Source organism: Ictidomys tridecemlineatus, chromosome 1 (genome assembly GCF_052094955.1).
Source record: "Ictidomys tridecemlineatus isolate mIctTri1 chromosome 1, mIctTri1.hap1, whole genome shotgun sequence".
In the NCBI taxonomy this organism is placed as follows: domain Eukaryota; kingdom Metazoa; phylum Chordata; class Mammalia; order Rodentia; family Sciuridae; genus Ictidomys; species Ictidomys tridecemlineatus.
The window spans coordinates 119,672,268-119,688,438 of NC_135477.1; the positions used below are offsets into that span (position 1 = coordinate 119,672,268).

Sequence of the window (16,171 nt, forward strand, 5' to 3'; positions counted from 1 at the left end):
TGCCTGGCATGTGCGAGGCTCTGGGTTCAATCCTCAGCACCACATAAAAATAAATAAAGGCATTGTGTCCAGCTACAACTAAAAAAATTGAATTTTTTTTTTTTTTTTTTTTTTAAGCATGGAAAGTGCTTCCTTTCCTCCTTCCAGCTACTACTGTAACTCTGTCTTCTATGAGGGTAGAGGCTGTAAGGATGAGAAATTTGTTTCAGAAACAATCCAGCGGTTGTCAGCTATCCAGGCTAGTGTGGTGCCTGTGATTGTGTTACACTGTTGGAAGAGCAAGCACTGTCTTTATTGAGGTTTGGCTCCAAGCACTGTTTTGGTGTTGTAGCTAAGTACCTTCAGGCAGTGTTCTGCACCTCTGAGAGTGGAATGACTCCTCTTGTGGAGTTGGTCCTAGTCTGGGTGCAAACAACTTTTTTTAGTTAGAAAAGTACCCTGGGGCTGGGAATGTTAGCTCAGTGCTAGAGCACTTGCCTAACATGTGCAGGGCCTCAGCACCCAAAGGATAGTCTTAAAGGAAAACATGTAATCCTTTACCTTTGAATCCTAGATACTTTAACCTGAATGAGAATGAGAAACCTGTCTTCATCAGGACCTCAGACATCTGACAACTTTGTGCACACCAAGACAAGTAATGTATATAGTCCTTTTTGTTATATATTTCAGCTCAGATGGGTGGAAGAGCTTAAAATTATGGAGGGAATTGGGGTTGTGGCTCAGTGGTAGAGTACTTGCCTAGTATGTGAGAGGCAAATGCTTAAAATCCAACTGTCATTTTTTTTGAGGTGTGCTGTACAATACATATGGCTAGTTAAGTTGTAAAAATGAAATAAACCAGTTTTTCAATATCAATCTGTTTGACTAGTGACTACCATATTGGACAGCTAGGACATTTCACCAATACAAAAAGTTTATTGTATACTCTTAGAGATCTGCAAACATCCCGAAATGGGCCAGATCATAAATATTTTAGGCTTGTGCAGCCATGTGGTCTTTGTAACTACTTTGCAATTGTAGTGTGAAAGCAACAAACACTCATGGCTATGTTTCAACACATTTTATTTATGAGCACTGGACTTGGAATTTCATAAAAATAGAGTGTCACATTTTTTTCCATAACAGGGCTGGGGATGTGGCTCAATGACCCCTGGGTTCACTCCCTGGAACACCCCCACCCACCCTTAAAAAAATAATTTAAAAATTAGGTTGTAGCCTAGACATGCACAGTTTCAGCTACTCAGGATACTTGAGTCAAGAGGATTACAAATTCAAGGTCAGTCTGGGCAACTTGGTGAGACTGCCTCAAAAAAATAAAAAGGGCTGAGGATATAGCTCAAGTGATAAAGTACCCTGGGTTTAATTCCTAGTACCACAGACAACAAAACCCTGTAGGCCGCAAGCTAGAATTGGCCTGTATACAGGATATGGTTTGGTGACCCTGTTCTGTAGATTATTTGGGCCTTGAGTCAAATAGCTCATTAGTGACGGGTTCAGTGTTACCAATGTGTTCCACTTAAAATTCCATGTTAACAGTACTTTTTTTCCTATATCCATACACTCTTTTTTCATCTCTTAGAGGACAAAGGTAATTAAAGTAAATTAGTTCTTGTTTCTTTCGTTGGGAATTGTTTGGGCATACTTTTATCATAGTGGTTCTCTCCATTTTTAATGCACGTCTTGGGGAGATCTTAAGGAAGAAGATAGCAGTCTTCAGTTGCCAGCAGAGCCTTTGATCATGAACTTTGTCCAAGGTAGTGAAATAGAAAAAGAAAAATTTTATGTCATTGGTAGCTCCATAGGATTTGGGTGGTTTTTGTTGATGGTGGGGGTGGGGGTCCTGGAGATTGAACCTAGGGCTGTGCTCTGCCCCTGAGCTATTAGTCCTCTGTAAGCCTTTAAATCTGGAGTCTCAATTCCTGACCACAGATAGGACTACCCATGTACAGAGAAGAGGTTCCTAAGTCACCACTTTAAAAGGGATAATTTGGTGTTTGTGGACCTGTAATAATATCCCAAGAGGTTTTAATGACATAATCATGCACAGATTTCCTAATTGATAACAGTTGTTTCTCTTTTTTTCCAGCAAATTTATGTCCTGTTGTCTTAAGAAGATGAAGTAAAACATTTGAATAGTTTTTTTTTAAGGTGGGGGGGTGTTTTTGTTTTTTTAAATCCCTTTCTTTTCTCTTTTTATTCTTTTCCCATGCTTCAATGGACAGTGGAATTAGATTGCCAGGGTTTTTTGTCTGTGAATATCCAAGCTGCTAACTGTTATAGGTAGCAATAAACACAAGTACTGGCCAGGTTTTAGGTCCCAAACCTATACTATATTAAGAGGTAAGTAGGGGACTATAATAATAAGTGTTATCTCAGACACCTATCATTATTTTATGTTCTTCTTGCTAAGTTCAAAGAAACTAATGGAAGTGGTTTTCTGGGGGTTTTTTACATTGAAATTTTGGATCCTGTCTCAGATTTCAATGGGGAAAACAAAGCCCAGAGGGCTAACTCTGTAAACCTCAAAGGAATGCAAAAAGGTGGCTAAGTACCTAGGAATTCATACAAAGGAAAACAACCAGCTAAGAGCAATTAATTAAGAACTTGAAAAGAGTGAGAAGACTCCTGTGAATCTTACTGCTTAATTAGGGCTTTATGAGCAGCTCTAGTTAATGGACTTGTCAATATACACAATTTCACTGAATTAACCAATTAATTGTAATACTTAAAATTTCAGCTCAGCAACATGTTTCTACTAACTACTATTTAGGAGTATATATAAGCCAACTTGATGGATTATATATTTGTCAATTCTGTAGCCTAAGGCCTGATTCAAAGGAACCCCTATTTATTTGGCCTTCCTGTCCTTCAGTAAAGCTCCTTTGAGGCGTGAGAGTGTTCCCTGCTGCATGTTAAGGATAACTTTACTCCTCAGGAAAGGGGTAACATCATGGACATGGAATGGAGTTTATTTTAGAATACTTCCAGTGAAGCACATCCATTTTCCCCTAAAAACATCTTACATTAGTGTGTTATGATTGTTGCAGTGAATAGGCTAATATTGATTCATTAGTATTTAAGTCAATATTTTATTGGGGTTTTCTTAGTTTTTTTGTTTTGTGGTACTGGACCTCAAATTCAGGACCCTGAGCAAGCTAAGCACGTATTCTTCCACTGAGTTATACCTACAGCTCCTCCGAAGTTTTTGTTTTTTTTTTTTTTTTTTTTTTTAACCTAAAGTCCTTTTGTTTTAGGATCCCAGTAAGTATACCATATTACAGGGCTGGGGGTGTAGCTCAATGGTAGCATGCTTGCCTAGAATATGTGAGGCACTGGATTTAATCCTTAGCACTGCATATCAATTGAGCAGATAAGGAAGTCCAAAAAGATACTGTGAAGTTTTCTTTTTTTTTTTTTTTTTTTTTTAAAGTTGTTGATGGACCTTTATTTTATTCATTTCTTTATATGCAGGGCTGAGCTTGCCTGGCATTTGTGAGGAATATGTTTAAAAACATTATGACAACGTTGGGACAACTTGATAACTGTGAGGAAAAAAATGCCATTGAAATTTTGTGGCACAGATTTATATACAGAAATTAAATTTGAGAAGAACAAAGAAAGTGCCTTTTTTTAAAAAAAATATATACTCTTACAGTAAGTTTGCCTTCTTAGTTAAAAACAAAATGAATGGTAAATGACTAGATTATTGCAAATTCTGTATGAAAAAAATAACTGGAGACACAAACTGGTAAAGATGTTTGCCAATTGTTGCTTATTAGTTTTTGTACTGGGGATTGAACCCAGGAGTCCTTTTCAGTCACTCTAAGTCAAATATAACAACCCAATATGTCTACAGAAGAAATAAGCAGCAAGTTTGTTAACTTAAAAAAAGCACATTTGGGGCTGGGGTTGTGGTTCAGTGGTGGAGTACTCCTCTAGATGTGAGGCACTGGGTTTGATCCTCAGCACCACATAAAAAAATACTTCATAACCACAAAGTATAAAGGAGGAAGGGACCCCTGTCCAAATGTCTCTTTCAGGACATGCCTACATTGACCTGAAAACACCTATTGGTAATGTCAGTATGGTGACCAAGCCTTTAATTCATGAGATTAAAATATGATGTGAAAATTATATGAAATTCTGGGGCCAGGGATGTAGCCTGGTGTACCGTATTCTTGGTGTGAACAAGAGCAGAGTTTGGCAGAGACCTTTTGACTACAGAAATTTTTGCCAACCTCTCTAGAATAGCTCCTATTATGATGTGACTGTTCACTTGCTAAGATAGGAGAAACACAAAGTAGCTACGGCTATTAAAGAGTGTGGCTCTAGAAAATAAGGAATTATTTTTATTTCACATTTCTGGAGTGATGTGTATGTAAAATAGTTTTTATGTATAGAAAGTGTAGAATATATAAGAAGTGGTTGATAATAGTTGCCTTTTTTAAATGTAGGGAAATAGATGTTGTTAGGAAGGTGGTCAAATAGGACAGTAGGGGTCTCATTGCCTTACAGAAAGTAATAGACCTATATCACTCATCCTCTAACCCCAGACAGCACACTTCATGTAATTTTGGAAGGAGTGAAGTTTGCAGAATTTCATTGGACCCCAATAACAGCCCTACTGCAAACCTCGTTACTGGCCAGTATGGCCCCATCGTCCAGTCCAGTCCCAAAGGACCAACATCCTCAGGCTCCTGACCAACACCTGTAGATGCAGACTTCAGAAAATATGCTTCAGGTGGGCTTGGTATAGCTCAGTTGGTAGAGTGCACAGGGCCCTGGGTTCAATCCCCAGCACCATTTTTAAAAAAAAAGTAGGCTTTAGGTTCACATCTGAAGGGTACAAGCTTAGCTCACCTACAGATTTACACTATGTGGCCTTCCCACAATGTCTGGATAAGCTAGCAGGTAAAGGGCTTCTCATCTAAGTTCACTGAAAAAATGTGAAATACTGGGGCTGGGTTTTCGCTCAGCAGTAGAGCGCTTTCTTAGCACGTGTGAGGCTCTGGGTTTGATCCTCAGCACAACCTAAGAATGAGATACACTACAATTAAAATTTTAAAAATGTTTAAAAATATTTTTTCTTAAAAATGCGCAACACTGACACAATAGCCATAGGGGTCATTAACAGCCAGGGAAACATGAGCCTACCAAAGGAAGTATCCCTTACTCCAGAGTAATGGAGATTTACAAGTTGCCTAGCAATCCAAAATAAGCTTGAGATGCTCCAAATTCTGGACCTGAAGAACACAGTGACTAACTATTTCTACCACACCTGTACTCCCTAGCAATTGGGAGACTAAAGCAAGAGGATTGTGTGTGGCTAGCCTACAAAGGACTTGTCTTGAAAGTGACAGGATGAAGCTGGTAGAGTATATTCGCAAGCAGAAGGCCCTATATTCAGTCCCCAGTACCATAAAAATAAAGAGCTTTAGCAGACTTTAAAAAAGATGATATCTTGGGAGGCTTAGACAAGAGGGTCACTTAAGGCCAGCCAGGGCATTAATAAGACCCCATCTCAGTCATTTGAAATTCCTACCTAGGGGAAGTAAAAGCCTGAACAAATGAATATATGCATTATGGGTGCTTTGAAAGATGCAAAACGAAAGTTGCAGATTTTCGTTATAGATTAAATATTAAGAAGTCATTACTGAGACAAGTTATAATCAAACACTCAGAAGGCAAAGCATTACTGGGTGTTGTGTGCACTTGTATTCCCAGCAACTCTGGAGACCGAAGCAAAAGGATTGCGGTTCTTGCCCAGCTTTAGCAGTTTGACAAGACCCTTTCTCAAAAAGGTATGGAGGTGCTGGTCACGTGGTATGCACCTGTGACCCCAGTGGCTTGGGAAACTAAAGCAGAGGATTATGAGTTCAAAGCCAGGTTCCACAACTTGGCAAGGCCTTAAGCAACTTTGGGAGATCCTATCTGAATTTTTTTTTTTTAATGTAAAAGGTCTGGGCATGTGGCTTAGTGGTTAAGTCCCTCTGGGTTCAATTCCTGGTACCAAAAAAAAGAGTCCCAGGGCATTCAAATCTATCCCAATAGAAGATTCTGAGGCTGGTATTCTGCTGAACACAATATTGCATAAGCTTTGGCTTTGTCTCTGTGTGACCATAGACAAGCAGTCCTCCCCTCCCCGCCCCCTGTGCTGTGGGTCAAACCTTGTACATGTTAAGCACACATTATGGACTGGGGTTGTGGCTAAGTGGTAGAGCACTTGACTCATACATGTAGAGCACTGGGTTCAATCCTCAGCACCAGATAAATAAATAAAGGTATTGTGTCCATCTGCAACTAATTTTAAAACACATCATACTTTGTTTCCCATTTACAAGCAAATGCATGGGACATAATATTAGGGTGCAATGGTGCACACCTGTAATCTCAGTGACTTGGGAGGCTGAGACAGAAGGATTTAGAGTTAAAATCCAGTCTTAGCAATGGTGAGGCACTTAGCAACTCAGTGAGACCCTGTCTCTAAATAAAATACAAAATAGGGCTGGGGATGTGGCTCAGAGGTTGGTTGAATGCCCCTAAGTTAAATCCCCAGTACCAAAACAAATAAAGATTGACTGCTAAATGTAGAAATGGTTGACCTTAAAGGGTATGGATACCATTATGTAATCTTTTACTTTATCTAGTTTAATTCTTTCAAAATTTAAGAAAAATATTATTGGGCTTGGGGTGTAGCTTAATAGTAAAGTCCTTGCTTAGGATGCATGAGACCTTGAATTTGATCCCCAAAGTAGCACGGAGAATGTGGGGGTATTTATGGCTAAGGTGGTAGCTCATAGATAAAATACATGCTTATTAGCATGTACCAGGACCTTCACTGAGTCCAGCACCAAAAACAACATATATATGTATGTACAAACATGTATTTCTCATTACTTCTATATTTACCTAATTTCTGTGTTTTAATGGATTTTGTCCTTCATGTATCTATATTTTCTTCTCAGCTCAAATACAGATGTTATCTTGGCATTAAAAGTTTCATCATTGGGCTGGGGATGTGGCTCAAGCGGTAGCGTGCTCACCTGGCATGCATGCGGCCCGGGTTCGATTCTCAGCACCACATACAGAGATTTTGTGTCCCCCGATAACTAAAAAAATAAATGTTAAGATTCTTTCTCTCCCTCTCTCACTCTCTCTTTAAAAAAAAAAAAAAAGTTTCATCATTTAGCTATACCAAAGTTGTCATTTATTTTTTTTAAAATAAACTATTTTATTTTTTAAAGAAAGAGAGAGAAAGAGAATTCTTCAATATTTATTTTTCAGTTTTCAGTGTATACAACATCTTATGTTTGTATGTGGTGCTGAGGATCGAACCCAGGCCGCACGCATGCGAGCGCGCTACCGCTTGAGCCACATCCCCAGCCCCCAAAGTTGTCATTTATACTGTTCATTCTCAACAGCAATTATTGCTTTGAAGGTCTCATTCTTTTACCATTCCTGGTACATACTACTTCCAGTCCCAAATAACCCAAATGTGAGTAGAACTTGATCTAATAGTAACTCTGCTCACTACCAGGCTCCTTCAGTATGCTTCATCAGACCAAGGTCCTCTAGGGCTTGCAATTTTGTCTTTTTCATCATTGTATTCCCAACCCTGTAGAATGTTCTTCATGAAATAAGCATTTGGTGAAGGAATTCCTGTTATCTTTGTTTTTCTGGGGTGTGGGACACAACCTCACAAGTGACTTGAGTTAACTCCCCAACTGGGCGATGTGGTGACTGGCATCAGGCACCCATGCTTCTAGACTGCTCCACTCTTCTAGGGTTCAAGTGACCCTGTCTTCGTGCCTGGGCGTGGCTTCCTACAACCCCATGGGTGGAGCTATGCTCACTTGTTTCTTTGTAATATAACCTGGAACTTCCTTGTGTGTCCCCTTCTCTTGCTGTGTCTCTGGGTGTGGCCTACCCAGATGTCAGTCAAACTGCTGACAGTGGACATTATGAAGATAGACTCAGCCCCCTGAAACCTGACCCCTTGCCTCATTTGAATAGCTTCTCCTCAATAAAAGGGGTCAGCACATGTGTGCTCTCTCTTCCTGTGGACCCTTAAGGTCAGAGTAGCCATCACAGCCACCCCAAAGGAAAAGGTATTTGTATCTCTTGTTATTTTGCAAAGCCCAGTTAGCCCAGTTCACCTGGAGTGACCCCTGCACCTTTTAGTCTGGAATAGAAATCCGGCACTGGGGTTTGTTTTGTTGATGAGCCTCTAAACATTGGTAATTCCTTTGAATTTCCCACATCTTTATGCAGTTCCTCATTAAATACTCAATTTAAAAAGCTTGACTTTTTTTCACACAATCACCAGATGGCATTGGAAGGTTATGCAAACATATGGGTAAATGTATATATGAACAGAGATTTGATAGGCAATCATGTTTCTGTGTGTCAGAGAACCAGGGCCTCTTGTTGAGGACCGGGGGCTGGGGTTGTGGCTCAAGCAGTAACACACTTGCCTGGCGGGCGCGGGGTGCTGGGTTCGATCCTTAGCACCACATAAAAAATAAAGATGTTGGGTCCACCGAAAACTGAAAAATAAATATTAAAAAAATTCTCTCTCTCTAAAAAAAAAAAAAAAAAAAAAAAAGTTGAGAACCACTTATGGGGAAGGCTTTAGCATGACATTTGGAATCAGGCTGAGGAAGTAGAAAGCACAGGTTTAAAGTGGAAGCAAGACCCCAAGATTGACTGAAGAATTAGGATCCCTTACAAGAAGTTGTCTTAAAAAAAAAAAACCTAGCTATATGATAGCCCCCAGCCCTTGATGAACCCTACTGAATGCTTTCTCTATAGAAAATCTGCATACACGGGGCTGGGGATGTGGCTCAAGCGGTACCGCACACGCCTGGCATGTGTGCGGCCTGGGTTTGATCCTCAGCACCACATACAAACAAAGATGTGTCTGCTGAAAACTAAAAAATAAATATTAAAATTCTCTCTCTTTCTCCCTCTCTTCTCTCACTCTCTCTTAAAAAAAGAAAATCTACATACATATAAATGAGATTGCAGGTCCACTTTCCACAATGACTTTTCAAAATTTTTCCATTGCAACTCCAGCCCTCAACATATGAATTTGTCACAAAAATTGAAGTCACTTGGCTATAGTGTCCATGTTTCTCATTCAGTAGTTTTTCCCTTCTTTCAAAACATTCTACCCTCATTGCTTTCCCCACTTTACTGGAAGCAATCCTCAATGTTACTAATGATGTCCATGTTGCTAAGTCGTGTTTTAAGCTTTCATCTTGACCTCTTGCTAGCATTTGATCCTGTTGATCACTGTCCTTGAAGGATTTTCATTTTCTTTTTTTAAAGGGGACACTCCCCAATCCCACTGTTCTTTTTTTTTTCTTTTTTTAAAAATATTTATTTATTTATTAGTTATTGGCGACACAACATCCTTGTTTGTATGTGGTGCTGGAGGATCGAACCCAGGCCGCACGCATGCCAGGTGAGCGCGCTACCATTTGAGCCACATCCCCAGCCCAGGATTTTCATTTTCAAAGCAATAAAATTTCTATGCTTTCCTCACTTTCCCCATATTTTTCATACATTTACACATAAACTTAAACCCTCCTGATTCCAAAATGTACATTTCTGTTCAATAGATCTCCTATGCTATACTTGGTTACAATTTCTCAAGACTTGGTCCTCAGGCCACTCATCACTGTATTCTGTAGCATATCCTTCAATTCCTGTTCATTTATATTGTCACAAATTTGTTGCTAACCCGTAACTTTCCCCTGAGCTCAAAACCCATATATAGCACTCATTTTAAAATTTGTGTATCCCCAGACTGGGGTTGTGGTAAAGCGATTGCCTAGCATGTGTGAGGCACTAGGTTTAATACCTGGCACCACGTAAAAATAAATAAAAATAAAATGCACGTATCCCTATTAAACTTGTCATCTTGTTTCTGCATCTGATACATTTTCAGTGTTCCTTATATTAATAAACAGTGTTATGTGTCATTCACACCACTTCTCTCCCTTATATCCATTCCAAAATTAACAAGACTTGGGGTTTTGTCCTCCTACAATATCTTTACAATTTGTTTAACTATCCTCTGTTCTCTATCTTTTGCCCCCTCCATTGTCTTCACTGTGGAAGCAGAATGATTTTTCATAAATGCAAATCTGATTTAGCATGCTTTTAAAATTATTTTGTAGTACTGGGGATTTAACCTAGGGGTACTCTACCACTGGAACCCATTTTTATTTTGAGCCAGGGTCTCATTTGGAGGCTGGCCTTGAACTTGGAATTCTCCTGCATTAGTCTGCCAAATCACTGGGATTACAGGTTTACACCACTGAAACCAGCTAAAATTATTTGTGAGAGCAGGTATCAGGGATTGAACTTGGGGGCATTCGGCCACTGAGCCACATCCCCAGTCCTATTTGTGTTTTATTTAGAGACAGTGTCTCACTGAGTTGGTTAGCACCTCACTGTTGCTGAGGCTGACTTTGAACTCGCCATCCTCCTTGCCTCAGCCTCCGCAGTTGCTGGATTACAGGCATGTGCCATTGTACTCGGCCTTTTTGTCTTTTTAATTTTTTTTTTTTGAGTTGTAGATGGACAACAAGCCTTTATTTATTTGTTTTTAACCTTCATTGTATTTATTTTTATGTGGTGCTGAGGACTGAAACCAAGGACTCCTATGTGCTAGGCTCTACTACTGAGCCACAACCCCAGCCCCTTGTTTTTTATTTTATTTATTTTTTATTTTTTTAGTTGTACCTTTATTTTTATTTGTTTTTATTTTTATGTGTTGCTGAGGATCGAATACAGAGCCTTGCATACGCTAGGCAAGTGCTTTACCACTAAGCCACAACCTCAGCTCATTATTTGGTTATTTTTATGTGGTATTGAGGATTGAACCCAGGGCCTCACATGTGCTAGGCAAGCTCTCTGCCACTGAGCCCCAGCCCTAGCGGCCCACCACCCCTTTTTTACTTTTTGAGACAGTCTTGCTATATGCTTAGAGCATACTAAATTGCTGAGGTTGACCTCAAGCTTGGTGATCATCCTGCTTCAGGCTTGCTGGGATTATAGGCCAGAGCTACCACCCCTAACCTGACACTGCATTTGTAACCCCAGGGAAATGACATTTCCAACTTTTCAGCCTTATTTGTGCAATTTCTCCTAGTCTATTGTTCCTTCTGCCTGGGAATTGCTTTCTTTCCATCACTTGGTTAACAATCTACTCATCAGATATTAGTTTGGTTTCCTAGGAAAATTTGCCATTCTTTAATTACTCAACTCAACTAGCTGCTTATAAACACTCATTTTTATGGTCCTCAATGAGGACAAATATCAGTTTTGCCTAAGTTTACTGATTCCTTGAGGCCTAACATAATGCAGGAGACACTCTCCAAGTTCTTCTATCATTTAATTAGATTTAGGTGGACTAATATTGTGAGCCAGGTGCTTGCAGCATATTTTGTCAATAGAGCAAATGTCCCTGGTCCAACAGGTTAACCTCATTTTTATGGGTATACTATTTTAGCAAATGCCTGATTTAGTTTCCAGGAGTCTACTAGCTTTTTCACTGTTACTTAATTTACATATAGTTGTTGTGTCTGTTTTCTCATCTATTAAATGGGATAACCCTAGCCACCTCTCAGGGTAATTATAAGGTTATTAATTACTTTTTTTTTTTTTTTTGAAGGGGGCAGGTGCCCGGGATTAAACTCAGGCACTTAACCACTAAGCCATATGCCCAACCCTTTTTTTGTATTTTATTTAGAGACAGGGTCTCACTTAGTTGCTTGGGGCTCCCTAAATTGCTGAGGCTGCCTTTGAATTCACAATCCTCCTACCTCAGCCCCCCTCTCTCTCTCTCTCTCTCTCTCTCTCTCTCTCTCTCTCTCTCTCTCTCTCTCTCTCTCTCTCTCTCTCTCTCGCCGCTGGGGTTACAGGCGTGAGCCACTGCGCCCAGCCATAAACTGTTTTTTAAAAGGTTTCTTAAGTGTCGTTGCCCACTCCATAGTAAGCATTCCATAATTATTATCAGTTGTGCTGGAAAATTCACTGCTGTGAGAGTTCTGTGAGGAGGGTTAGGGACAAGGGCAACCAGATCAGGTATCCTTAGATTCTGAGAACCAGATCTCAAATCTTAGGCAGGGATTTGGAACCAGGATCTCAGCCCCAAGGCTGTTTGGCATTCAATCAAGTTCCCCAAATGGCGATGGCGGTCTTTGGGAGAAAGGGCTTGTCTCCCACCCAGTGACCCTTTGGCGTGGCATTTGTTGAGGTTAAAAACCTAATTTCCGTGAGCGGGGGCGCACGTGTAATCCAAAGGCTTGGGAGGCTGAGACAGGAGGATCTCCGGTCAAAGCCAGCATTTGTAAAGGCAAGGCGCTACAGGGCTGGGGATGTGACTCAGAGTTTGGTCCCCGGTATCCACCCCCTACCAAAAAAAAACAAAAAACAAATTGTAGGTATCCCTGGTTCTCCACTGTGGTGCCATTTTCTGGCGTTTCCCTCCATTCCTCGCCAGGTAATTGGAAGACCGAAGATAGGTTTAAGGTAGGGACTCCTGCGAATCGCTACTAACGGATACCCTACTTAAAAGTTTTTAATATTTTTTTAGTTGTAGATAGACACAATACCTTTTTATGTGGTGAGGATCTAACACATTGCCTCGCACGTGCTAACCAAGGTCTCTTCCACTGAACTACAAACCCAGCCCTCTACTTAAATTCTACATTTTGCTATTTATGGATTGGCTTTTAAAAAGAATTTTTTTTGATAATGGGACTCGAACTCGTAAACCGTAGTTTTTTCTCCATTTCCCGCCTCAGCTGAACAGGGACAGTTGGACTCGGGGATTAAGAAACAACGACCGCGGCTGAAGGCGCGAGCGGTATGCGCGCGCCGGAAAGGGGGAGGGGCTTAGCGCGCGCCGAATCGGGACCCGAGGCGGTGGGAACGAGCTCTCTCGCGAGAGTGGGTTAGTTCTTGGGCTGCTGCCGCTGCCGCCACCTCTTACCAGCGCCGTTGCTGCGGGGGATTGTGGGAGCCTCCGCGTCCCGCTCGCTGGGAGAGAGGTACCTCTCCTTTTCCCTCTCCCTTTCCCTAAGGTAGGCGTGAAGCGGGTAAGAGTCGGGGTGGGGTGGCCCGGGGCTCTTCGCGTCCGCCGGGAGGGGGCAGCGACGGCGACTAGGGCCGTGGGGAACCGGCGGCGCGCCTTTCTTGCTCGCTCCCGCTCGCCGGCTCTGCCTCCCTCCGCGCTGCGTATGTGAGCCGCCTGATCGGCGGCCGCCATGTTAGGAGCGCAGTGGCGGCGCAACCAGTCTCCTCGGGCGTCGGAGGTGAGCGGTCCCAGAGACAGACACGCGTTCAGCCAGGGTTTTGGGTGCAGCGGGAGAGTCGGGGGTCCCGAGGTCTGCTGTTCGGCCGAGCTTTCCTCGTCCTCGTTTGTCTGTGGGCGGGGGCGGGACGACTAGCCCGTTACACGCGGGCCGCCGCGCTGATGAGGGAGGAGCGTTCAAGGCCTGAGGGACCGACTGTCCATTGGGGGCCTGCCGTTTGGGGAGTAGAGTTAAGATATCAAAGTCCTTGGGTAGCGCCAGCCCCAAATGATGTGTTTGCCTTTTTTTTTCTCTGTAAATGTGTCCCAAAATGGAGGATTTCGTAGACTGAAAGGCTTAACTGTTTTAAGCGTTTCTTAATTTTCCCGGTGTCGCGCCGTTCCTCGCGCATCGCTGCTTAGCGTCCCCTAAAACTCCCTTGTCCCCCGCCCACACACGCGCGCGATTTTAGCCAGACATCTAGAACAATTCCTCCCCACCCCCCACCCCATCGTGTAAAAATGGCCGAAAAATGAAACGTTAACGCTTGTTTTTCGTATTGCGTCGTGCATAAAGCCTTCTGCAGTACCCTGCGAGGCAGCCGATTTGCTCTTATTTAGTCAGTCACCTCACATCCCTTTTAATTAAAATACTGTTAGACCAGGTTCCTCTGGAGAGGATGGCGTGTTGTGGGACCTTCCGGTTTCCAGACAAAGGGTTTGGAGTACCGTGGTGTAGACGCCGCATTGTTGTTCTTTCCATTGCTAGCCCTGTGCCGTGTTCTGTGTTCTACATTTGTCGTAGATGAATATGCCTTAGGTGTTTACACTGCCCTGTGATTCTATCTTGTGGAACGGCCTCTGCTGTGGAATATTCCTATTGGATCAGTTAGTTTTTCAGCCAGATATTTCCAGAACGGTTATGGAGATGGTTCTGAAATGTCTAGTCTTGTATGCTGGAATAATGTGAGTCGTTGGTTTCGTAGGTAATATTCATGGAATTTTTGTTTTGTGTATTAAAGCTTTGGTAAAGGTTTTAAAGTAAGTAATTAAGCATATCTTATGAGGGCAGAGATACTTTAGGCTGTTTCCATATTTATACCAAAATAAAATTTCCCTTTAAAAGCTTATTATTTTACTAACGGCTCGTTAGTAGACTATCTACGCAGTCTATCGACATAATTTTGGTATTTGGACATCAAGAAGAGTGGTGGAGGCATTTTTTGTTGTTGTCGTTGTTCCAAAGAAGATCTCACGTTGATTTTTGCTCTTAAATGGAATGTTTTTGCATGCTCGGAAATTAAAGGCCATCGAAATACTACATGAAAATTTCTTCTGTTTGGTTATATAAGATTTGAAAAAGAGTCGGGCGCGATGGCGCACGTCTATAATCTTGGCTACTCCGGAAGGCTGAGGCAGGAGGATCGCGAGTTCGAGGCAAGGCTGTGCAATTTAGGGAGACCCTGTATCAGAAGGAACATAAGAGACATAACCCAGTAGTGATAGAGCATTTGCCTAGCATGTGTTTCTTCCTGAGTTCAATTCCCAGTGTTGTATTTGGGGGGAGGAGAGTTGGAAAAGATTCACCAGAAAAGTATCATAGTTCAAATCCCTAATTTGGTAGAAAAGAAGATTGAATTCTAGAGGTTTTATAGTTTATCTGTGCAAGTGCTGTCAGTGTGGACTACAAGCCTTTGGCCCTTAATTCAGGGGATTTAATAAATAGGCTTAAAATAGAAAAGCTGTACACAGGAATTTATCCTAAGGAAACAGTGTGTCAAAGATTGGTGTTCATAAGTGTTAATGTAGTTATTAAACATGCTAAAAGTCTGCAAGATTTAGGCTGGAGATGTAGCTTAGCGATGACTGCTTGCCTAGCAGAGGGGAGGCCCTGGCTTCCATCCCTAGGAAGAAAGGGAAAGTTAAAAATAAGTTGCTACTTAAAATCTAAAAGATTCAGCTTTGAGGGATCTGCTGATTTTTTTGTGGAAATGGAATTCTATAGAGCCACTTAAAACAGTGTTTTAAGAGGAGAGAAATGAGAAAATGATGATACTATATATACAGTTTTAACTGGAAAGGAAATCATAAAACTGCTGGTTTCATATTTGATTATTTAGATATATGTTTATATATTGTTTTGGTGGTAGTGGGGATGTAAACCTGGGGCCTCATGCAGGCTAGGCAAGCCCTCTACTATTGAGCTATAATCTTATCCTTTTTAAAATTTTTATTTTTTAGTTGCAGTTGGACACAATATCTTTATTTTACTTATTTATATGTGGTGCTGAGGATTGAACCCAGGGCCTTGCATGTGCCAGGGGAGCACTCTACCTCTGAGCCACAACCCCAGCCTCTCCTTTTTATTTTAAGACAGGGTCTCCCTAAATTGAGCTCCAACTTGTGATCCTCTTGTTTTAGCCTCCCAAGTAGCTGGGATTACAGATTTGTGCCACTGTTCCTGTCTTATTTTGATTTTTAAGAATGTTTTAAAAAAAACATAAAAATAGAGATACACCTATAAATGTTATCCCTGTATGTTCATATTACAGGTGACTTGTATTTCCTTCCTGGTGTTTTTCTGAAATCTCCTAAGAAACTACATTTACTTTATAGTGAGAAAAAAATAGGGATTTTATTTTATTTTATTATAAATGCTAGTAGTGCTTAACAGATGAAAATCTGTTTTTTATTTAGCATTTTCTGAATTTTTAAAAGTGAACTAGCAGGTCCTGGCTGTGCCTCAGTGGCAGAGCTCTTGCCTAGCACGCAGGAAACACTGGGTTTGATTTCTGGCACCACATAAAAATAAAAACAATATAAAGGTATTGTATCCATTTTTAAAAAAAGTGAACTGCCTTGTTG

General features: G+C 41.3%; 1 protein-coding gene and 1 non-coding gene across 10 annotated transcripts in view; both read left to right on the forward strand.

Moving 5' to 3' along the window:
• Positions 1–215: 215 nt before the first annotated feature.
• On the forward strand, positions 216–416 carry LOC120885981 (small nucleolar RNA SNORA74). The gene has a single exon (XR_005728766.1). It is a non-coding gene; the product is annotated as a small nucleolar RNA SNORA74 (small nucleolar RNA).
• Positions 417–578: 162 nt separating this feature from the next.
• Matr3 (matrin 3) overlaps positions 579–16,171 on the forward strand; it is a 45,062-nt gene continuing 29,469 nt past the window's right edge. For 3 of the 9 annotated variants that reach the window (XM_013359556.4, XM_013359560.4, XM_005327264.5), the window contains exon 1: positions 12,939–13,097. Coding sequence is in view for 1 of the 9 variants with exons in the window: in XM_078046017.1 (XP_077902143.1) it covers positions 13,281–13,328 (48 nt within the window). In the remaining 8 variants the exon portion in view is untranslated. Of the gene's footprint in view, positions 635–12,871; positions 13,098–13,171; positions 13,329–16,171 lie in introns of those variants that run through there. The other 6 variants (XM_013359557.4, XM_078046017.1, XM_078046036.1 and 3 more) reach the window with 5 other exon arrangements.